At 44.0% G+C, this 24,792-nt stretch overlaps 1 protein-coding gene across 2 annotated transcripts in view; it reads right to left on the bottom strand.

The window, feature by feature from the left end:
* The window catches only part of TASP1 (taspase 1), a 249,297-nt gene that overhangs the window by 24,791 nt on the left and 199,714 nt on the right, over positions 1-24,792 (bottom strand). Inside the window, exon 13 of one of the 2 annotated variants that reach the window (XM_081097446.1) lies at positions 3,889-3,962. The exons of the other annotated variant lie outside the window; for it this stretch is intronic. Within the exon in view, the coding sequence (XP_080953572.1) occupies positions 3,889-3,962 (74 nt within the window). The remainder of the gene's footprint in view (positions 1-3,888; positions 3,963-24,792) is intronic. 2 annotated transcript variants of the gene reach the window in all.

Below are 24,792 nucleotides of genomic sequence, written 5' to 3'. Positions count from 1 at the left end.
ATTGGGTATATTACGGTCCTTTACTCCTAGATTATTTCAGTTTGTGTTTCCTGAGAGTAGGGATATTACCTTACATAACACAGTTCAGCTATAACAAATTTAACAATGATACAACACTTTTTACCATCCATATTCTAATTTTGTAAATTAACCTAATAATGTATTTTTCCCTGCTATACAGGATCCAGTCTAGGATTAGTTATTGCATTTAGTTGTCACACTCTTTAGTAATTTAATCTAGAATATTTCTACAGCCTTTGCTTTTATGACATTGACATTTTTTAAGAATACAGTTGACCTTTGAATAACATGGTGGTTAAGGGTGCTGACCTCCCATGCAGTCAAAAACCTGTGCATAACTTTGACTCCCCCAAAACTTAACTACTAATAGCCTATTGATGACCTTACCAATGAAGCCTTACCAGTAACAAAATAGATTAACATATATTTTATATGGTTATGTGTTACATACTATAACTTACAATAATGTAAGCCAAAGGAAAGAAAATGTAGTTAAGCAAATCATAAGAAAGAGAAAATATAGTTATAGCATTTATTTTTTAAAAAATTCACATATAAGTGGACTGTACCGTTCACACCCATATTCAAAGTCCACTGTAGAAACCTCTTTTTTCTTTCTTCATAGAATGTCCCCATTTAGATCTGTCTGTTTCCTTGTGATTAGATCCAGGTCATGCACTTCCAGATGTGTTACTACATGCGCGATGTTGGTGTCTTCTCAGGTTATCACACCCAGAGGCACAGAAAGTTCATCTGCCCCTTCCTGATGACACTGATTTTGACCACACAGTCCAGTTGTTGCCTGGTTTTCCCAGTATAAACTACCATTATTCTTCCTAGCAACTAATAAGAAATCTACGAGGAGATACTTTAAGACCACAAAATAGCTTGTTCCTCCCCAAGGAAGAATTTTTATAATAGTATGTTCACTACTGCTATAAAAAGTGACCTCTACATAGTAAAATAAATCTTGGTTTCACTTATTACACTTGAGTAAGTTCCATGCCAGTTTTAACATCTGTTTTTATTACTGTAATCCATGCATACTGGGTGTTTATTAAAAAGTATTCATTAACTAATCATTAACTGCTTTCCAACTGTTATTAATGCCCTAATTTTTGTTCAATGAAAAGAAATCTCTTTAACTTAGGCTATAGAAGGATTTAAAAATTAAATGATATAATTGAAAGAACATTCTTTTTTTTTGAAAGAACATTCTTTTAAAAGGGAAATAAACTTTTAAAAGAACCTGCCACTTTTTATTCAAATTATACATGAATTGGTTAAAATGATATTGATTACTATCCAGCCTTTTTAAAAGCAGTATGATTTTTGAGGTGAGCTCTAATTCAAGGCCTTAACTTAGATTAAACATATTTAGCTCGTATAAAATGTCCAAATGCCCTGTGGTTTTAGTTTCTGAGTTTGGTAACAAGCACAAAGAAGGCAATATTTGGAAAGCAGGGCAAATGAAAAAACAAACAAACAAAAAAACACATTTTGAAATAGTTTCTAAATTTAAATTTATTTATTTATTTTTTTAGTTTTTAAAGATGTCTCCTTTTTTCATTTCACAACCATGGTTCTCAACATTATGTGAAAGGAAATTTTACAAACCAGTCATTCTGCTGAAGAGTTATGCCACTAATTCAACAATTCTTTCATGGAAGTCAGGAAACCAGGGCTGGGGGGGTAGCGGGGGAGGCCACAGGCTTATGCTCTTGAAAAGAACATGAACTCTGTTATAGCCCCTTTCTCTTTTGAGCCCAGCTTCTCATCTATAACTCTGTCTTACTTGCAATACAATAAAATTCCAGCCTGAATGAAAGAAGAGATGGCTTTTTTGATCAATAAAATTCAGCAGCCAAAGTATTAGTGTTAGGGGTTTGTTTTTTAGAAAAAAAAAAAAAGCATTTGTAGCCACAGGCTCAAAGGAGGAAGAAAGGAAGAGGGATTAACTCTCTGCAAAGAAGGTCAAAAACATAATTTACAAGTGAGGCAAGAGGAGCAGCTGTATCTGTTGGGCTAATCAAGACTAGCAGCTGGAGAATTTACCAGCAATATGAAAACCACGTCCACCAGATGTCAAGCAATGCAACTGGAGGCCAAACGTCTCTGGCTCAGTGCGGTCCTCTCCCTCTCTCTACCACACATATTTCATGTTAAACTGTGAGGTGTCTCCCACAGGCCACAGGCAGGGATAACAAGAACATTTCTATACATGGGACTTAGTAACACGACTGCACTCCACCAGATTGGCTTCTGTACTGAAGTCCACCTCCCATGAGGTTCTTTTGTGAAAAGGCAATTTTAGATGACAGTCAACTTGTAAGGGGTGAGAGAAACATAAATGGCTATAAGCCATTCTTGTGCAAGGATTCTTGTGGCTTACCAGACATTTTATATTTGGGAACCATTTATCATTGGGAGGAAAAGAATGCTCTGAAAACATTTACTTGGATAATCATTTCTTCACTGATTCTTACACCTGTGCTATTCAATACAGTAGCCACTAGCCACATATGATTATTTAAATTTAAGGGGAGGAAAATTTAAAATTCTGTTCCTCAGGCATACTACCCACATTTCAAGAGCTTAATAGCCACATGTGGCTAGTGGCTATCCTACTGGACAACACAATATCATTATAAAATGTTTCCATCATCACAGAAAATTCTATTAGATAGTGTTGCCCTAAAACTTGTAAATCACCTTTAAAATGGGCAGTTACAATTCCCTTCTCTAAACACTATGAAATAAAGCAATCTTTATGCACTCTCTTGAGATATAAGTCTACTCATGCAATACAAGTCTTGTGTCAGGTGAGGGTGATGCCGAGAAGGGGAGTTGAGTGAGAGCCAGACGGCTGTGAGACAACGTTGCCTGAGGTGCTCCTGTCCACTGCGCTCACAGAAGCCTGCAATGCCACCAGCTTGCTGGGGACCGCAGAGGCCAGTCTGGATGGGTATTACACGATAAATACGCAATAAATTATTCTTTCTTATATGTATCCTTAGCCTGCCAATGACTTCATCTATATCAGACAGTTTATATCAAAAGTTTCCTTACTTATGTTTCCAGATGTGCTAAATAAATCATGTCCTTTAAAAGAGGCTGCCCAACTTCACAGCTTTGCAAATGAGGTTCTTGAATGCCAAGGAAACATCGTGTACCACAGCTGAGTCTAAAAATTTTATGAACAAGGAGAACCTGAGGCCAAGGCTAAAATAAAATCCACAAATGATGTTTCTTACTCCCAGGCTCAGCCCCCGTGAGTGTGGGGAAGCCAAGCCATTCAGGAGGTGCTGCGTGGACGTCCGTGTGATTGTGGTGACTCACGGAGGGCCGTGTGCCACGGGCACGTGATACTCGGGGTGCAGACCTCAGCCTCTGCCCATGAGGACGCCAGGGTGTGCGGGGCACACTGCGTACCAGCCAGGTCGCACGTATCAGCAAGTCAGCCAGCTCCGCCCTCACGCGTGCAGAGTGCGGTCCAGGAGCTTGGCTTTCCTTACCTTGGTTTCCTCTCCCTATTCCAACCCTCCCTGGAAAGTCACCAGCCCTGACAGCTCATCAGCTTCACTCCCATTTTCTCTACTCAATCCCCGTTTCCTCTTCCCCATTCACAATGGACAAAGAACAAGATGGAAAAAACGTTGTTTCTAACCTCCCTGCTCCATCATCAAAAGCATAAAAGAGCTGCTGTTTTTCTTTGGAATCATGAACTGTTCTTAATCACATTCTCATAAAGATCATGGAGCTACTGCCCAGGAGAGGCTGAGAAAATTCATCGTGTGGACTTGGCCTGTCAGAGGCTCCTGGGATGGCTGCAAGGTGTTCAGGCTACGCCCCGTTTCTCCCGCTTACCTTGGCTTTCCCGTCCTGGGCTGACATGTAGCCAACGCACATGCTCTCCGTCGTGTGGCTCCACAGGAACTCCACTGCCATGAGGAGAGCACAAACAGGCACATTCAGATCACAGATGGAAAATAAATCTCTGCTTTTTAATAGAACCGTTAAAGATAGCTTTATACCTAACACACTCAGTTCCCCACTTTCCATTTGCTCCTTCATAAATGTCAAGATGATTTAGTACTCAAAACTGCGTAATGCCATTTACTGTGAAATGAAAAATGTATTTCTTTCTTGTCAAAACTATGATTATTACATGTAAAATAAATGCTCTTCTGTTTGAAACTTGTAACATTAAAGACACACACATGCACACACACACTCCTTTGTACAATACACAATAATTTAGTAAATGTAATATTCCATAACAGTTCCCTTTAAATCAATCAATCTCTCTCCCTCTCTCTCTCTCTCTCTCTCTCTCTCTCTCTCTCTCTCTCTCTCTCTTTCTCTCTCTCTCTCTCTCTCTCTCTCTCACACACACACACACACACACACACACACACACACACACACCCCTTGGTTTCTAAATACCATTCTGCATGAAAAGGAACCAGGATTTCTTGAAGAAATGTCAATTCCAGAACTGGGGCAGAGAAAATATAAAATGAATCTGGAACATCATGTTGTGCCAGAAAATAAGGAAGAGCTCAAAGAATGATGAGGATTTATCAAATGGACCAGGGGTTTTTCACAATGTTTTTCAGCTCGAAGGGGCTCCCGCTGGCCAAATCTGTGCCAATCTAAGTAATAACAGTAATTAACTATCCCACTGAACATAGTAAAACCAACAAGCCCATACTAAGGCAAACAAATAAATTAATAAGTAAACAGGGGAGAAGAGAAAGCTCTTCCTTGCAGCAGAATGGCCACTAATAAATACAGACAAAATAAGAATTAACAAGCCATCATGGTTGCTAAAACTAGTTGGTGAAAATTTGAAGAGGAACAGGCTATTTCCATAGTCTCAAGGTATCTCTCCACAAAATTCCTATCTATATATATAAAAGCCTAAGCGACTGAACAACTATTTGATCAGTCGCTATGATGTGCACTGACCACCAAGGGGGAGACACTCAATGCAGGAGCTGCCCCCTGGTGGTCAGTGCGCTCCCACAGGGGGAGCGCTGCTCAGCTAACCCGGATGAGCAGGGCTGGGATGAGCGGGAGCAGCTCCTCCCCAGATCCCTGCAGGCCAAGCCAAGGGACCCCACCGGTGCACAAATCTGTGCACCAGGTCTCTAGTTAAATAGAGAAACCTGATGGACTACATGTGAATCAAATGATCCAAGCCAACATCACCAATTAAGGGACAAATCAATGCAGCAACGTACCTCCTGACAAGACACCTGAGACTCACCACCACTTCTGTGGTGTTCCTGCCAAAAATGCAGAACTAGGATTGCATGAGGAAGCATCACACAAAGCTGATCTACAAATGCTACTAAATAGCTGGTTTAAATTTGTCAAAAATATCAAAGTCAAAAAATGCAAAGGAAGGTGAGAAACTGTTCCCATTTAAATGCAATGTGTCATCCTGGATTGGATCCTGGACTAGGGTTGGGGGATGTTATAAGGGACAGTATTGAAACAATTGATGGAGTTTTAAAAGGGACTATGGATTCAACAATAATGTCATATTGATGTTAAATTTTATGATTTTGATATCTAAATGTAATTATTCAGGAGAATGGCCTTGTTCTTAAGAAATACACACAGAAGTATTAGCAGTAAGGACCGCTGACATCTCCACCTTGGTCTCAAATAGTTAAGAAAAAAATGTACATGTTTAAACATGTGAGTGTGTGGGTCTATGTGCGTAAGGAGAAGATGAAGGGAAGCAGAAGTGAGGAAGGAAAAACAAATGGAGGAAAATGAAAACAATGGGTGAGTCTGGGTTAAGAAATCATGGATGTCCCTTGTATGATTCTTGTAACTTTTCAAATATAAGTTTGAAATTATACCTAAATTAAGTTACAAGAAGGAAAATTCACAAACACACAGAGATACACACAAAACTTTGTCACCTTCAAGTACATACTGTCAAAATTCTAAGTTTTTTTAAAGACACTTTGTAAAGTTTTGAGGCACTTATCCAAAAAAAATTTCAAAAGTCCCTGATAATAAAACTGCATTGCTCAACACTCAACCCTCTGGGTCCCAGGCCATCCATCTGTTTATGTCCCTGAGCTAATTAAGCCTGAAGACAAGTGTTTGAGTTGAGACACAACTGTGGGATCAGTGATCCTGGACTGACGCTTTGCCAGACATGTGGGGAAGAAAGAAGCTTAGGGACAAAACTGAGTTCCTCAGATACGTGGCTTATTCCCTCATCAATTAATTACCAAACCTGCCAACCTGCTAAACAGACGCTCTGCGAAAGAGCGCAGGAACACAGTGTCACGCAATGAAGCAAGCGCTCTTCACCAGATGTTTTTTCTTCCTCACACATCTCCTTTGAACTTTGAAAATCCTCAAGTCCAGAGCAAGATCTTGGATATTCTAATTGCCTAGGAGAGCAAAGGCACTCAAGTCTTACTGAGTTTCCCTAAAGTAATGACAATGCAAATGTATCTATAAATACAAAGTTAAAAGAAAGTAATTCAATGTCTAGAAATTCAGTCTTCACTCTTCACAAATCCCCCTAAAAAGGGGTGCATTGTACTAAGACATTTTAATACCAACAATCCAAATCAGTAGATAATGATCAGTTCAGTATATAAGTAGTTCAAGCTAGCTTGAAAAACTCAGCAGGGATTGCCTACAATTTAAATTATAGAATGCGTTTGAAAAGAAACCCTATTTTATTCAATTCAGTGCATGTCTTAAATTAATATGACAAATTATTTCTTGGTGGAGGACTTCAGGGAAGCAGGAGAGGGAGGAGCTAACATTCCGAATCTATCCTATGCTAGGCACTGTCTTTTGTAGAACTCAACAAAGCCTGGATGGGGCACCTGATGCTCACAGAAAGAATGAAACATGGCTTACGTCATTTTAGTACATAAACAAACTGGAATTCAAACCGGACTTGTGGATTCCAAAACCTGCGATCTCCCATTGTTCTATTACTCTGAAATTTACTCAGCTTGAAAAGGACTTATAATTAGTGTTACGTATTAAGAAGATTTAATTCCGTGCAAACACCAAAGGACCACAAAACATCAAACACAAATACAACTCTTAAATATCTCCAAAGAAAAGCTTTTAAAACAATAACAAAATCCAGAGGTCATAAAAGACAAGATCAATGAATTTGACTACTTTAAAAAAAATGTTTACTGCATTTTCTTTACCATATGGGGAAAACAGTCAAAAGACAAACTAGGGCACTATTTGCAATTCATAGCAAAGGAAAAGGACAAAATTTTCTTAATATATAAAGATCTGCTACAAATTAATAAGAGACAAATATCCAAAGATAAAGCAAGAAGGATGTAAACAAAAGGGAACATGAATGACCCTCAAACACAAAAAGACTTCTCCTACTAAAAGAACTGCAAAGTAAAACCACAAGATACCATTATTCAGCTATTAGGTTATCAGATATCAAAAGGTTTAAGACAACTTTGGGGGCGGTGAAAAAACAAGCACTCTCATATAATGATGGTGGGAGTATGGCCATTTGGAAATACATTCTTATAATTTGTGGTAGCTATGCCCTACAAGGTCAGCATGAACAATTATTTAGGAAATATGGACCCATTGCTCCTAAGAGAAATACAGAGTTAGGTTCCTGCAAGTCTCTGGTCACAACGTTTTCAATCAATACGTAACTTTTATTTAATGTGGGTTTCTGTTTAAAGACATCTAATTTAATACGTTTCTTATAAGTAATTAACTATATGCAATATTCTTGTATAATAAAACAGCAGCCAAGACAAGTTTAACGTTTTCCTAACCCTGGAAAACCTGCCCACGAATTTCTTTGGTTTTAAGCCTCAACAATGCTGGCCCCTATGCTCTTTTTACTGGCCATCTTCTCATGAACCCACAAATTAAACTCTATTTCCAGCTTCTCCATGACTTCATGATGCACCGTAGAGGTTACTTTAGCAGTTTCTGGAGCAACATACAGATCAGTGACTTCCTCTTCCTTTTTCTGGATATACGGTATTGTTGGCTCATTAACTTTGAACTCATGGCCAACAGCATTATAACTCTTGCCTGAATGAAGCTTATCCCACACACACATTTTCTTTTTTTTTATTTATTTATTTATTTATTTATTTATTTTAGATATGTTTTTATTGATTTTTTTAGAGAGAGAGGAAGGGAGAGGGAGAGAAGATAGAAACATCAATCAGCTGCCTCCTACACGCCCCCAACTTGAGCCCTGAGTGGGAATTGAACCGAGTATGTGCCCTGACTGGGAACTGAACTGTGACCTCCTGGTTCATGGGTCGACACTTAACCACTGAGCCACGCCACCAGGGCCATACACATTTCTACACAACCTCCCTGCACTTAGGAACACTAGACAGCAACTAAGCACTATTCCTTGGGGCCATTTTTAACAGCAAAATTGTCAACAAAAAGCACAAAACTGTGAAAAGTGTGGCACAAATAGACCACAGAAAGGACATCTACACTAATAAAAGAGAAAAATGGTAATTGGCGTACGGCGATACCTTTTTCATTGGCTAATCAGGGCTATATGCAAATTAACTGCCAACTAAGATTGGCAGTTAACTGCCAACTAAGATTGGCAGTTAACTGCCAACAAGATGGCGGCTAATTTGCATATGTAGGCACAATGCAGGGAGGCGAAAGGGAAAGCAGGAAGAAGCCCCCTGCCACTGACAGTGATCGGAAACCCAGGGGGGAGCTAAGAGCTGGGGGGAGGGCAAAGGCGGCCCTGGGGCCGCCTTTGCCCTGCCCCCCAGCCATGATCGGAGAATCAGGCGCCTTTGCCGCCCTGGCCAGTGATAGCAGGAAGTAGGGGTGGAGCCAGCGATGGGAGCTGGGCACGGTCAAAGCTGGCAGTCCCAGGAGCTAGGGGTCCCTTGCCTGGGCCTAAAGCGAAGCCCACGATCGCGGCGCCCCCCGCTGCCACTGCAGGTCCCCGCTGCCTGGGCCGGACGCCTAGGCCAGAGGCGTTAGGCCTGGGCAGGGGCGGAGCCTGCAACCGCGGGGAGCTGGGGGTCCCCTGCCCAGGCCTGACACCTCTGCCGGAGGCCTCAGGCCTGGTCAAGGGGCCGATCCGGTGATTGGTGATCGGAGGGTGATGAGGGTCAACTCCTCTGGCTGAGGCATCAGGCCTGGGCGGGGGGACCGGGGATTGGGGGGATATGATGGTCCCCGTGCCCAGGCCTGAAGCCTGGGTCAGAGGCGTCAGGCTTGGGCGGGGGGTGGAGCAAGCGATCAGAGGGAGATGGGGGTCCCCTGTCCAAGCCTGACACCTCTGGCGGAGGCGTCAGGCTTGGGCAAGGGGCCGATCAGGCGATCGGAGGGTGATGGGGGTCAACGCCTGAGGGCTCCCAGTATGTGAGAGGGGGCAGGCTGGGCTGAGGGACACTCTCCACACACACACACACACACACACACACACACACACACAGTGCACGAATTTCGTGCACCGGGCCCCTAGTTTGTTTATAAGCTGAGACAAGAAGGCAGAGTATCAGCTTGTTCACCTAAGCTGGGAATGTGCATGTCAGGTGACTCAGATTTTTCACCACTCTGCTCATACCACAAATGGCTGTGAAAGTGCTGGGAGTGCTAATTTTGAGATTAAAAATAAATTTCTCCAAGTAGGAAAATTAATAAATATGAAATCTAAAAATAATGAGGATTGACTGTAATTACCAAAATGACATACCCTTTGACCTCACAATTCTACTTCTAGGTATTGGTTCTACAAATATGCATTTATATTTATAAAAGAACACCTTTAAAAAGCTATTTATTGGCCCAGCCAGAGTGGCTCAGTGGTTGAGTATTGACCTATGAACCAGGAGGTCACGGTTTAATTCCTGATCAGGGCATATGCCTGGGTTGCAGGCTTGATTCCCAGTGGGGTGTGTGCAGGAGGCAGCCAATCAATGATTCTCTCCTCATTGATGTTTCTATCTCTCTCCCTCTCCCTTTTCTGAAATCAATATAACTATTAAAACCTGAGTAATCATTTATGACTAGAAACCCGCAACCAAGGTACATGCCCTTGACTGCAATCGAACCTAGGACCCTTGAGTCTGCAGGCTGATGCTCTATCCACTGAGACAAACTGGTGAGGGCCATGTTCTATGTTTTTAAAGAATTTCCCTAGGAACCTCGATTATACTGGTCATCTATATTATCTATAAATAATTAATTTCTTACGTGTTTAGATTGTGGTATTCTGAATTACTGAAATTTTATGTAATGGTAGTAGGATGTTAGCATTTTTTTTAACTACCGATTTTATTATTCAATTTATCTTTTCTATTTAATCTTTGGTGGCTCCCAAGACCAGAGTCAGTTGGAGCTGGTTGTTGTTGGAAGTGGGTTGGGTTGGGGGACTGGGATGGGGGCAGGGAGACCCTGCTCACTGGCAGTCCTGGGTGGAGTAGAAACTGCATTTGAGAGCCTGGGATGTGGCAGGAAGGAGATGAGGCAGGAGCAGCAAGCAAGCTGGGGATATGGGACCCACCTCAGTCCCCAGCTTCATTCTCTTCTAACGTTTCCCCATTGGCAGCATTATCTGCAGACTTGGAGGCCTTCGGTTTTTTTGTGGGTTTTTTTCCCCTTTTTCGGGGTTTATCAACTTGCAGAATTCTGGAGGAGGGCCTTTAGCTCTGCATCCTGGGCCTTCATTTCAGATTTGTAAAGGGTCCACTGGTTATCAGCATGGGGCCATTGGGCATGAGTAGAACCATAAATTTAAACTACAAGAAGGGGTCGACTCCCAGTCGGGGCACATACCTGGGTTGTGGGTTCGAGCCCAGGTCCAGACCATGTTTCTCTCGCATCAATGTTTCTATTTCTCTCTCTCCTCCACTCCCCTTCTCTAAACATGTCCTTGGGTGAGGATTAAAAAACATAAAAAAAACAACAAAGATCCTCACTGCCTGGCTTCCCATCCCAGAGTTTCTTGCATGAAGAACAGAACTCTAAAACAGAACTGTCTAGGGCTGGACAGTCGCCAAGTCAGCTGCTGCTCCTTAGCCTTAGGTCGAATGGCTTACCCGAGGGCATTTTGCACAGTGTTTACGTTATTCCTTATTGAATAGAGATAAATTCATTGGAGATTTTCCCCTATGGTTGTTAGGTTCTTTAAAACCGAATGGGAGGTTCATACAAGGATGCTTTACTATCCTGACATAGAATCCTTAAGATTCATATAATACTTGGCCCATTATGGCCTGAAGTAGCTGAGTTGGCTTGCTTCCCTGAAAAACTTTCGCCTCTGCACTGTCCTGGGAGGGTTGGGGATTAAGTTCTATAGAACCCCAGTTATACTAAGCCAAGGAAACAATTATCTTCCCTTTCCAAGGTTCACTCTGACTTGTTCAAGACAAAAGAAGGGTGCTGACTGAAAGGGAAGAGAGGATGTGGGTCAAATAGTAACACAAGCCCCGAAGGACATTTCTATTCTCTTCCTGTTTTATCACTTTATTGTATTAGAAACTGCAGGAAATCGGGGCCACTGGCTGGGGCTTGGAAGTTCTCTGCTGAAAAGAAAAGCATTCAGTAAAACATGTTTTATTGAAATATGATTTCATTCATTCAACAAATATTTTTTTTAGGATTTATTACTGTTTGAGCACATGAAAATTAACTATAAAATTTGTCAAAATGTTTTTCTGAGTTTTAGGAGAACCAGAGTAATAAGAAGTACTTAATCACTAGAATTCTATTCATAAATCTTTGTGTTTTTTATTTCAGATGGAAAACTTTGTGGCCAAAAAACTACATGGTTAGATTATAGCTAGAACTATACTTCTTATGATGGAGAAGGAAATTATAGATGAAAATCTATTTGCAATTGTAAAAAGTAGACTAGTGATATTTAAGGGAAGAAAAGTTGTTTTAAAGCAAACAAAGCAGATTATAGCTACTTGTAATCAACATCTTTGTATTTTAAAAACAAAAATTAACAACACCGCCCCCCCACCCCCCCCCCCCGCCCCCGCAAAGGAAAAAACACTAGACGTACTAATTGGTAGCTACAAAATAGTCATGGGATTGTAAAGTACAGCATAGGGAATATAGTCAACTATACTGTAATAACTATATACAGTGTTAGCTGGGCACCTGAAATATCAGAGGAAACACTTTGTAAAGTATGTGACTGTCTCACTGCTATGTTGTACATCTGAAATTAATACAAAATATGGCTGAATGCAAACTGTAACTTAAAAATAAAATAAAAACACAAAAATTAATTCTGAATTATATAAATCTCAGAGCACTACTTCAACAGATTAATCCAACTCAGTTGTTGATAAGTTAAAATAGCATGTCTACCCGAAGACATGATATTTTGCCTCTAAGAATAAATTCTTTCATTTGCTTCTTTCTATCTGATCTCTCTCTCTATAAAAGGCTAAGTGACCCACCGTCTGTCCGTACGACTGGCCGGTACATATGACACGCACTGGCAATTTAAAAATAAACATTGACTCACGCATGCGCAATACATATAAAGCTCTCGCTGGCGCCAATCGCACACATGTGTTTTGATCTGTCATTGTCAATCGTGAATTTGGTTGACACTTCTATTATAGAGAAAGGGCGAACAGCGATATTAAAATATTTCTTCTAATTAATTTCCTTTCAATGTGCACGAATCTGTGCACCCAGCTACTAGTCCTTAAATAAAGAAGCAAAATGCCAGCTTATCTCTTAAAACGAGAATAAAGTTGTAACAATCCCAAAGCACTGCTGGGGCACTAAAGAAATGAGCATCCATGCACAACACTGAACCCTCTTACAGACCAACGTTTTAGTTGTATTTTAAAGGAAAGTTATTAACAGCAGATGAACATCCATACATGCCTCTTTTCCTAATAACATCCTAATAGCTGATTTGCCTTCCCTTTGAGGGCTATTTTTATGATTGTGTGAGCCCAGCAGAAGCCTAGTCACAAGAGCTCACCGTGGCATGTGCCATGAATTGGAAATAAGTGATACTGTTGGGGCCTCAAGAATGAAGTTCCTTTGAAGTGTTTGTGTTTGTACATGCTCGCCCAATTTTTAATGCCAGTAAAACCAAAAGATGATTTAGAACTTTAAGTTACAAAAAAATGACATTTTATCTTTTTCATGTTCTGGGAAGCACCAATTCAACTGAACATTAAAAAAAAATTTTAAACTATAGCTAATTTTGGTAACAGTGACAAAAGTAGTACTTGATAAAGAACTTTGCCTGTTCTGAAAGGGGAGGGAGCACCTCATTCATGCTCTAATTGGCAACTGAAGAACAGTTTGACTTGATAGAGTAAAATCTAGAATGATAAAGGAACTCATTATTCTTTTAGTTAAATATGTAAGAAACTGCAAAAACTCTCGTAGAGGAAATCATATGATAGATATACCATTTATGTAAAGTGCAGACAGGCCCACATGGGGCTTCAAAGTTATGGGTAATTTCTTAAGCTGAATGGCAGGTCCACAGGTGCTCATTTTATTATTGTCCTTTATAACTTACAAATATATTACATTCTTTTTTTGAAGTTTACTTTTATTGTTGACACTATTACAGATGTTCACATTCCCCCCCTTTGTCTATGACCACCCACCACCACCACCCCTTCCCTCTGGCCATCACCACAGTTGTCTGTGTCTATGGGTTATGCATATATGTTCTTTGGCTAATCCCTTCACCTTCTTTCATGCTGTCCACACACTCACCCCAGCTGTCCCCAGCCCCCCTCCCTGCAGACAGCTATCACTCTGTTCACATATCCATGCCTCTGTTTTAGTTTGTTCATCATTTTATTTTGTTCTTTAGATTCCATATATAAATTAGATCATATGGTACTTGTCTTTCACTGACTGGCTTATTTCATTTAGTGTAATAACCTCCAGGTCCATTCATGCTATTGCAAAAGGTAAGATTTCCATTTTTTACAGCTGCATAGTATTCCACTATGTAAATGTGCCAGACCTTTTTATCCACTCATCTACTGATGGGCACTTGGGCTGTTTCCAGATTATTATAAACTAGAGGCCCAGTGCACAAAATTCGTGCGGGGGGGGGGGGGTCCCCTCAGCCAGCCTGCACCCTCTCCAATCCAGGACCCGTCAGGGAATGTCCAAGGATCAGGCCTAAACTGGCAGTCGGACATCCATCTCACAACCCTGGACCGCTGGCTCCTAATAGCTCACCTGCCTGCCTGCCTGATCACCCCTAACTGCTTCCCACGGCCGGCCAGGTTGACCCCAACTGTGTCCTCCCTGCTGGCCTGATCACTCCTAACTGCCCCTCTCCCCACCAGCCTGGTCATCCCTCACTGCCCCCCTGCCAGCCTGTTTGCCCCAACTTCCCCCTCTGCTGTCCGGTCATCCCTCACCACCCCCTGCCGACCTGGTCACCCCACACAGCCTGCTTGTTCAGTCGTTTGGTCGTCCCTCACTAACACCCCTGCTGACCTGTTTGTAGGCAGCCATCTTGTGAGGGTGTGAGGGTTAATTTGCACATTATTTCTTTATTATATAGGACAATGCTGCTATGTCCCAGCTGGTGTTGCTCAGTGGTTGAGCATTGACCTATGAACCAGGAAGTCACAGTTCAATTACCAGTCAGGACACATGCCCAGGTTGCGGGCTCAATCACCAGTAGGGGGTGTGTAGGAGGCAGCTGATCAATGGTTCTCATTCTCGATGTTTCTCTCTCTCCTCCCATCCCCTGAAATCAATAAAAAAAAATATTTAAAAAATAATGCCGCTATGAATATAAGGGTATGTATATTCTTTCCAATTGGTGTTTTGGAATTCTTAGGATATATTCCCAGAAGTGGGATCACTGGTCAAAAGGCAGTTCCATTTTTTATTTTTTGAGGTAACTCCATACTATTTCCCGCAGTGGCCGCACCAGTCTGCATTCCCATAACAATGCACGAGGGTTTCCTTTTCTTCACATCCTTGTCAGCACCTGTTGTTTGTTGATTTATTAATGGTAGCCATTCTGGTAGGTGTAAAGTGATATCTCATTATGTTTTTTTGTTTGTTTTTTTAATTACGGTTTAATCTCTCTGAAGATTAGGGATTCTGAGCATTTTGTCATGTCTACTGGCCATTTGTATGTTCTCTTTGGAGAAGTATCTATGCAGGTCTTTTGCCCATTTTTAAATTGGATTGTGTGTCTTCCTGGTGTTAAATTGTATGAGTTCTTTATATATTTTGGAAATAATAACACCTTGTCAGATGTATTGTTGGTGAATATGTTCTCCCATACAGTGGGTCCCCTTTACATTTTGTTGATGGTTTCTTTCACGGTGCAGCTTTTTAGTTTGATGTAGTGCTATTTGTTTATTTTTTCCTTTATTTCCCTTGCCCTGAGAGATATGTCGGTAAAAATATTGCTATGAGAGATGCCTGAGATTTTATTGTCTATGCTTTCTTCCAGGATTTTTATGGTTCACAGTCAAGACCTGTGAACACTCCTCGGAGCTCTATGTGTGCAGTTCAGTGAGCGCGTGGTCCTGTGTTGGTGTGTTGGCTGCCCTGCCTCTGTGTGGGCTGAGGACCTGGAGGAGCTGATTTATCAGGGGCCATCTGATATTATATTTAATTATTTTATCCATTTTGTGTTTATTCTTGTGTATGGTGTAAGTTGGTGGTCTAGTTTCTTTCTTTTTTTTTTTTTTTTTGCATGTATCCATTCAATTTTCCCAACACCATTTATTGAACAGACTGTCTTTACTCCATTGCATACTCTTAGCTTCTTTGTCAAATATCAGTTGGGTGTAGGCTGATATCCAGGCTCTCTGCCCTTTCCATTGACCTATATGCCTGTTCTCATGCGAGGACCACTCTGTTTTGATTACAACGGCCTTGTAGTAGAGTTTGACATCAGGGATTGTGATACCTCTAAGTTTGTTCTTTTCTCAAGATTGCTGAGACTATTCGAGATCTTTTTTGGTTCCATATAAAATTTTGGAATATTATGTATAAACTCCATTGTCAGAATCATGAACATATACCTAGATTGCAAGAACCTGACTGAATACGGTGAGGGTAACTTCAAGGGAAAGTAAAAATTACCATGTGTGCTCACCAGATGATCAGGCACTGGCTTAACTGTGGGCCTCAAATCTATTTAAAACGAAGGATTCCAACATAGGCTTATCACAAAGGCCGCTGGTCAAACAGCCTTTTCACCCTTTTAAGGGTCCCTATGCCTCCTATTCTGAATTGCTTAAAATTTCCCTTAAATACATGAAGTCTGTTTCTCATTGATCTCCATGCTCACTGCTTCCTACTAATCACTCTAAGGCAGTACTGCTGAAGTTCACAAAGTCTATCAGGCTCCCCACAGCAGAGGGAAAGCAGGCTACAAGAGAGAAAATGTACCCATATAGTGAGATTGGTTTCTTATGCTACATATTTGCATACATTCTAAGTACTTGTATTGAATCACAAGCTTAAAACGAATGTGTATTTATTTATACTATTATTAACCATACTATATACAGTGGCCTTAATAAAGCACTTCTATAGTGGCCTGGAAAGCACATGTAATTGTACTTTAGCAGGTAAAAATATATTGGTTTTTCTTCTCTAATAGCAGGGAAAATTAATTCTTCTCAGCTGTTTCATTCCAGGGACAAGCATTTGCTTTGCATTAAAGCAGTGATTTGTAGGCTAAGCTTTGCCAGCATTTTGTGATCTGGGGGGTGGGAGGTGATGGGACGGGTGCTACAAACACATTCACATCCAAATTGTCCTTTTACAAGGCTGTTTGTTGGGGCTGTCTTCTGCGATCCATTTAAACTGTCTCCAAACTGTCTTCTTGTTCCTGTGCACTCATCATTATCCAACACTTTCTACCCATATTATTTGTTTTTGAAAGCTTGTGAGGTTATTTTATGTGACTTTTCATTTTTCCTAAAAGAGCGGCCAATTTCTTTCAAAATTTCTGCTACATTATCAAATAAGGAAATTCCATTTGGTGCTTAATTTATTCATCTATTAATTATTGGGAGCCTACTATGGAGGGTAAGTAGAAAGTTTGGATACGAGATAATCCTTGTCCTCAAATGATTCACAATCTGGTGGTACAAGTCTTATAAGGCAGTGGAATCTTCTAATAATGGAAAAGATATTTCAAACCCCTGTACCGTCCATGTGAGTTACTAGGGTTCACTATTCCTTTGAAATGATTGATTTCAGAAAAAAAGTTTAGATGTGCTGGCCTGGAGGGAGGAGCAGACACTTTAACACAGGACTAGGATGTGTCATGGTGAGTGCCAACTGCATGTTGCAAAAAGAACACAAGGAAGGAACAAATCACCTGGGAGAAGGGCTTCCAAAGGATTGTAGGCAGATTCCCTTCTGATGCAGGTCTTAAAGAAGGAATGTAATTGGCCCAGGGCATTTCAAGCACCAGTGACAGCTTGTGAAAGTTACTGGGGGTGGGGGGGTTGGGGGGGGGAGTGGGAATGACACTCTGGAAGAAGACTAAGCAATTTGGAGTGGCCAGAACTTGGGGCTTCGCAGATGAGTGGAGAAAAACAAGTAGCAGTCAGAAACAGCACTGAAAGCGTGTTCTGGGGTCATATGAAGGAAGTGCATTTCCCATCAAGTTAAGTAGTTCCCATCCCCCTTGTAGGGAAATGAGCAACTGAGGTAGGACTGTGAGTGTGTATATGTGTGCAACCTCATTGAAGAAATAAAAGTAGAGAGCATGAGAGTGATAAAGAATATATATATATTTTTATAGGAAGTTATTCAACATTTACTTAGGGATACAACAAACTAATTACATATACTTATATGGCTCTTGTTTTAACCACTATCATCCCTCTGATCCTGGGATTGGTGTAGCTCTCTAAGTCACAGTTGGGTAAAGTTCTCTATTTTTCCCTTTCTGCTTCAGGACAGTCTGATTTTCTCCTAACTTCACTTGTTTTTCAGACCATAGTTGGGTTCTCTATATAGAGAGAAGTCTGGTGGAAGTATGGAAGTGGAAGATGAGTAGAGGTGGTAAGGAGACAGTCTGGAAATGAGTGACTAGGGCCTGCAAAGTGGAGGGCACTGATCACATTTGTCCCAGAGGCTCCAAAGAAGAGGACCAGTATTCAGTGATACATGCTAAAGTCTGACAGTCTGAGTTGCCTACAGATGCAATAGAGCATCCTGATTTGTCATTGTAGATTGTTAGACAAATTAGAGGGCCATTTGGCAGTGAGAGGATTCTGAAGGTTTATTAGTTATCTATTGCTGCATAAATTATCACAAAAATCTAGCGGTTTCAAACAACAAACATTTATTATTTCAACTAGAGGCCTGGTGCACAAAAATTTGTGCACTCAGGGGGGTCCCACAGCCCGGCCTATGTCCTCTTGCAGTCTGGGACCCCTCGGAGGATGTCCACCTGCTGGCTTAGGCCCACATCCTGGGGGATCGGGCCCAAGCTGGCAGTCAGACATCCCTCTGGCAGCCCAGCAGCCTTCGGGGGATGTCCACTTGCCAGCAGGGAGCAGGCCTAAGCTGCAGTCGGACATCCTTAGCACTGCTGAGCAGGCGGGAGAGGCTCCCACCACCACCGCTGCACTGGCAGCCGTCAGCCTGGCTTGTGGCTGAGCAGAGCTCCCCCTTTGGGAGCGCACTGACCACCAGGGGGCAACTCCTGCATTGAGCGTCTGCCCCCTGGTGGTCAGTGTGTGTCACAGTGACCAGTCATTCCCAGTCGTTCTGCTGTTAGGGTCAATTTGCATATTACCCTTTTATTATATAGAACTAGAGGCCCGGTGCACAAAAATTTGTGCACTCGGGGCGAGGGGGTCCCTCAGCCCGGCCTGCACCCATTTGCAGTCCAGGACCCCTTGGAGGATGTCCACCTGTTGACTTAGGCCCACTCCCCAGGGGATCAGGCCTAAGCTTGCAGTCAGACATCCTTCTGGCAGCCAGGGAGCCCTCGGGGGATGTCTGACTAAAGGCTTAGGCCCCCAAAGGATCGAGCCTAAACCGTTAGTTGGACATTCTTAGTGCTGCCACGGAGGTGGGAGAGGCTCCTGCCACCACCACTGTGCTGGCCAGCCATGAGACAGCTTCTGGCTGAGTGGCACTCCCCATATGGAAGTGCACTGACCACAGGGGGCAGCTCCTGCATTGGGCGTCTGCCCCCTGGTGGCCAGTGCACATCATAGCAACTGGCCATTCTGCCATTCAGTCAATTTGCATATTAGCCTTTTATTATTATTACTAGAGGCCCGGTGCACAAAAATTTGTGCACACGGGGGGTAGAGGGGGGTCCCTCAGCACGGCCTGTGCCCTCTCGCAGTCTGGGACCCCTCGGGAGATAACGACCTGCTGCCTTAGGCCTGCTCCCGGGTGGCAGAGGGCAGGCCCAATCCCTAGGTGCAGCCCCTGGTCGGGCTCAGAGCAGGGCTGATTGGGGAGTTGGGGCGCCGCCTTCTGTCATGCACAGAGCAGGGCGGATCGGAAGGTTGCGGTGCCACCCTCAGTCACGCTCAGGGTAGGGCCAATTGGGGGGTTGGGGCACCGCCCCGTCACACTCAAGGCAGGGTCGATGGGGAGGTTGCAGCGCCATCCCCTGTCATGCACAGAGCAGGGCCAATCAGGGGGTTGAGGCTATGCCCCCTGTCACTCACAGAGCAGGGCCCATCGGGGGGTGGGGCTCCGTACCCTGTCATGCACAGAGCAGGGTCGATCAGGGGGTTGGGGAGCTCCCCCCGTCACGCAGAGAGCAGGGCCCATCAGGGGGTTGAGGAGCTCCCCCGTCACTCACAGAGTAGGTCTGATAGGGGAGTTGGGGCACCGCCCCCTGTCACACACAGAGCAGGGCGGATCAGGGGGTTGGGGTGCCGCACCCTGTCACACTCAGGGCAGGGCCGATTATGGCTCTACCCCGTCACACACAGAGCAGGGCCCGGTGGGGGGGGGGAGGGGGGAGGGTTTGGGGCGCCGCACTCTGTCACACACAGAGCCGCAGGGCTGATCAGGGGGTTGGGGCACCTTCCCGTCACCAACAGAGCATGGCGGATAAGGAGGTTGTGGCCCCGCCCCCTGTCACACACAGAGACGCAGGGCGATCAGGGGGTTTGGGCGCTGCCCCTGTCACGCTGATCCTGGTACCGGGAGGCCTCGCGGCTCCGCTGATCCCGGTGCTGGGAGGCATATTACCCTTTTACTATATAGGATAGAGGCCTGGTGAACGGGTGGGGGCCGGCTGGTTTGCCCTGAAGGGTGTCCTGGATCAGGGTGGGGGTCCCCACTGGGGTGCCTGGCCAGCCTGGGTGAGGGGCTGATGGCTGTTTTCAGGCTGCCCAAACCCCCTTCAGGGTGGGGGGCCCCACTGGGGTGCCTAGCCAGCCTGGGTGAGGGGCTGACGGCTGTTTTCAGACTGACCAAGCCCCCTGGCGACTGAAGCTCCCAGCCTTTCCTTTTTTTTTCATTCGCTCCAGCTCCGTGGCCATGGCGACTGGAAGCAGGTATCTGGGGTTTATTTACCTTCTATAATTGAAACTTTGTTGCTTTTGAGTGGAGCTCAGAGCCGGTGGCAGGCTGGCTTCCTCCATCACTGGAGCAAGGAAGCCTCCTGCTAGCTCCAGCTTCGTGGCTGCCGGCCGCCATCTTGGTTGGGTTAATTTGCATATAGTCGCTCTGATTGGCTGTTGGGTGTGGCTTAAGGTGTAGCGAAAGTATGATCAATTTGTATGTTTGTCTATTATTAGGTAAGATTACTGTGAGTGAGGAATTAAGGACTTTCTCATGAGATTTCAATCAAGGAATCTTCCCACAGCTGCAGGCATCTGAAGGCTCACACTCAGAGCTAAGACTGTTGGCAGAAAGTCTCCATGCCTCACTGGGTGTTGGAAGGAGGTCACACTTTTATGCCACATGCTGCTTGAATGAATGTCCTCACAAGATGGCTGTTGGTCTTTCCCAGAATGAGTGTTCCAACAGTGACAGTAAGGAGGAAGCCACAATGCCTCTTTTGACCTCTCCTCAGAAGTCACACACTGTCACTTTGCCATATTTTTATTCATTGGTAGGGACACTCAGGGGAGAGGAATTAAGCTCTACCTCTTGCAAACAATTTATGGGCAAAGGCTCTAACTACTGCGCAAAACTGGCTAGGGCTTTTGGACCTTATTTTGTTTTATTTGGATGTGTAAGAAAGAAAGGTGCCTGAGAAGTCTTGGTTAGCAGATACTACTAAGTATTAAGGAGCCATGAGTTTTATAAAGCACCTCGAGGCCCCGTTACACAAAATTCATGCACTTGGGGGCGGGGGGGGGGGGGCGGTCCCCTCAGCCTCGCCTGCACCCTCCAGCAGTCCAGGAGCCCTGGGGGAATGTCCGACTGATGGCTGAGTGGGCCTAAGACATCAGTCAGATCCTCAGCACCGCCACGGAGGCAGGAGAGGCTCCCACCACTGCCGCTGTGCTCACCAGCTGTGAGCCTGGCTTCTGGCTGAGCAGTGCTCCCCCTGTGGAAGTGCACTGACCACCAGGGGGCAGCTCCTGCATTGAGTGTCTGCCCACTGGTGGTCAGCATGCACCATAATGACCGGTCATTCCACCATTCGGTCACTTGCATATTAGCCTTTTATTATGTAGGATACACTGTAGATGAGGCCCCATAGAAAAAGAAGAAATGCAAAAAAAATCACTCTTAACTCATTCTCAAATTGCCCCCACTTAAAATCAAATTGCCCCCCCCCCACCCCCCTCGTGGAGTGTGTGCTGCACCTTGGGAACCAGTGAGCTTGAAACTTTTCCTCTCTGAGCTTCATTTCTGAATACATACGCACATACCATGGGAATTGTAATCTCTTCTTCGCCTTCCTCCCTGGGTTGTCATGAGGAGTTTCTGAGCTAATAAACCTAGAAATGTTTCATCAAGTAAGTGATGTCTAAACGGGAAGGGATTGTTATTTTTAAGCCCATGGGTACCCTCGCAGGTAGCAGGTGCTGATTAGGGGAGGAGGGCATGATTGTTTCCTGGGACTGTAGCTATGGAAGCTTTGCAGAGGGTTCCGCAGGCCTCGGAGGGCGGACTCTGGCCAGCAGCCCTGTAGCGGTGGTTGTCCCTGGAGGCACTGGCGGTGGGGCAGGGAGTTAGGGGGGCATTAGGGAGGCGGCAAAGCTGAATGGGGAGTAATTGTCAAACCTTCCCGCTTGGCGCCATTCTTTAAATTGTAGGTTGCTGTTTCGAAGCAGTACCTGCTCAGGGTGGGGCTCCAATCTCCTGGAGCCAGGTGGGGGCAGGGCCAGGGTGGAGCCAGATGGGCTAGGAGGGCGGGGTTTAGCGGTGCCCCCTGCCAGGTTCAGCGCACTTCCCCGCAGAGACAGCACTACTGCGAGGGTGGGGGGTGGTCAAGAGTCTGACCCTGGGGGGGCCACTCAGGCCTGCCTCCATCCAGGTCTGGAGCTGTAAGGAGGAGAGGTGTGCCCGGCCTCAGCAGAGGGGGCCCAGCAGCAGTGGGCCGTGGGCCCTGGTGCCTCAGGGGTGCTGACAGGTGGTTGCCAGTGTGCTATTGTTGTGGGTGCCCCTGGTGGGGCTGGCGGGGGGGGGGTGGGGGGGGGGGAAGAGATCGGGAGTCAGAGGTGTGTGCTGCAGCTACCCGGAGGTTGGGTCTTCTCCCCATCTGGTCAGCTTCCCCATCCCCCTCGGGGGTGCGGGGACTGGGGTAGGATGTCCATCCATCCCCCCAGGGATGCGGGGGCTGCGGTAGGGTGTCCTTGCAGGGGGATTGGAAGAGCTCCCCGTGGCCGCTTCCTCTTCCTTCTTTGCAGTCCAGGCTCCTGTCAGGAGATAATCTCAGACCCTGGGGAACTTGGCTCCAGCCACCCGCCCCTGCTGCGCACACATCAATATGCAAATTGGTCGTTATGGGGACACTGTAATGGCAATTAGCATATTACCTCTTTATATGTATAGATAAATGAGAAGTCATGGTCCAAACATGAAGCAAATGAAGTTGTGGCCTGATTTGGGGCAACTGATAGGGTGCCACACAGGAGAATCCACCTGAGCTTCACATTTGAAATATTCTCCTTTTGCAGGCAGAGGTTTATGACAGACACTTCCCTTACAGGTATAATCAATCCTCCACTACTGGGATCTGCAGTGAATACTATTTACACAATCTTGATACTGTCCATGCTGATTACTAACTGGGGAATCAACCTCTAATCAAAGATAAGTAGAGACAAGTATAGCTACAGAACAGAATGTAAATGTTAATAACCATGAAAATAATGGTATGGTTGCTAGAGGTTAGGTAGGGTTGGGAGTGAGAGAAGGAGGAAAAAGGAAAGGAGCACATGAACTTTCCTATTCTTACATAGTTTAAGGGTGAGGGATAGTTGATTATATAAATTTGATGAATCAAGAAATAGTGTGTTAAAGTAGCAATAAAATTAAAAAACATAATTTCAAGCTAGAGTAGAAGTCTAACAAAAGTCAGGAGGAAAGGGGAGTGGAACTGGTGTGAGTTGTGTTAATTCCCACCCCCACCCCCCCCTCCAAGAGGCATAAGTTACTGACTAATCCAGAAATAGAAGCATGAATACATCCCATAGAGTGAAGGTGCTTCCCATGAGAATAACCAGATCCAGAGACTGGATCTCTGAGAATGGGGCAGCAGAGATGGCTTTTCCGTCTCCCTTCCTATCCTTCTGCACCATGTTTGCTTTCTTACTACATACTGAATATACATAACTTTTTCAAAGCCAAAAATGTAAACAACCATGTAGTTTGGAGCATCTATGAGTTGATACTAGTATTCACTGGGCTGTAGTAGATTAACCTCACAAACATCAATCCCTCTAGTTCACTTTAACAAATTTCACTTATTTCATAAATTGGCATTACATTTCATTCTTCTTAAGACAGAGAAAATTACTAACTTGCTAATAAAAGCTATTTAACATAAGCAAAAATTCTATGAGTTATCCTTAAATATGCATTTCTATATGATACCACCAAAAATACCTTACAATCTTCAGGATTAACTCTAATGGGCAAGAGTCCAGGCTCAGTAAAGAAGTGACCCTCTGTCTGGATCAGTCCACAAAGCAGTTTTAATAACTGCCCTCCCAACTCCGCGTACCAAGGGTTATTCTGAGTTCTTTTGGAAGGCCCAGCTACAACCTCTGCATATTCTAAAACCAAACTCCCTATTATCTACTGGAAAAGATAGTCAAAAGATTCAGCAATGATTAAGAAGCAAATGGCTAATGTGCCTTAGTTTAACAAAAGGTGGCCATTTATTTATTTACTAGAGGCCCGATGCACGAAATTCATGCAAGAGTAGGTCTTTCTTCCCTTAGCCGCCAGCACTGGCTTCCCTCTGGCACCCAGGACCCAGGCTTCCCTCCAGCACCCAGCCACCAGCAGGCATCCGAGACCCGCATTTTCCTCGCAGCCCTGGCTTCATCCGGTCTAATTAGCATATTAAGCTTTTATTATTATAGACTTGTGTTTTTTTTAAAAGGTGGCCATTTAAAAAAAAATTTCCCAAAGCCAAATCAGTACCAAGTATAATGGGTAGAAAGAGAGATTACCAAAACTATGATGAGGTTGGTGGTCAGAATCCAGGTGGAGAAAGAGGCCCTTTATATAAAAGTACATTTTTTTTCCTTTGAGGAATGAGGGGAGAGATTCTATGAAAGCTCTTTGGGCTTCTATAGAGAAAATACTGTTTACATTCATAAGAAATGCTGAGTCTTCTATTTTATA

This window comes from Myotis nattereri (genome assembly GCF_964212035.1).
Source record: "Myotis nattereri genome assembly, chromosome: 8".
NCBI classification, from domain to species: Eukaryota; Metazoa; Chordata; class Mammalia; order Chiroptera; family Vespertilionidae; genus Myotis; species Myotis nattereri.
Note: the sequence above shows the minus strand (reverse complement) of the source record. Positions and strands in the feature narration are given on the sequence as shown.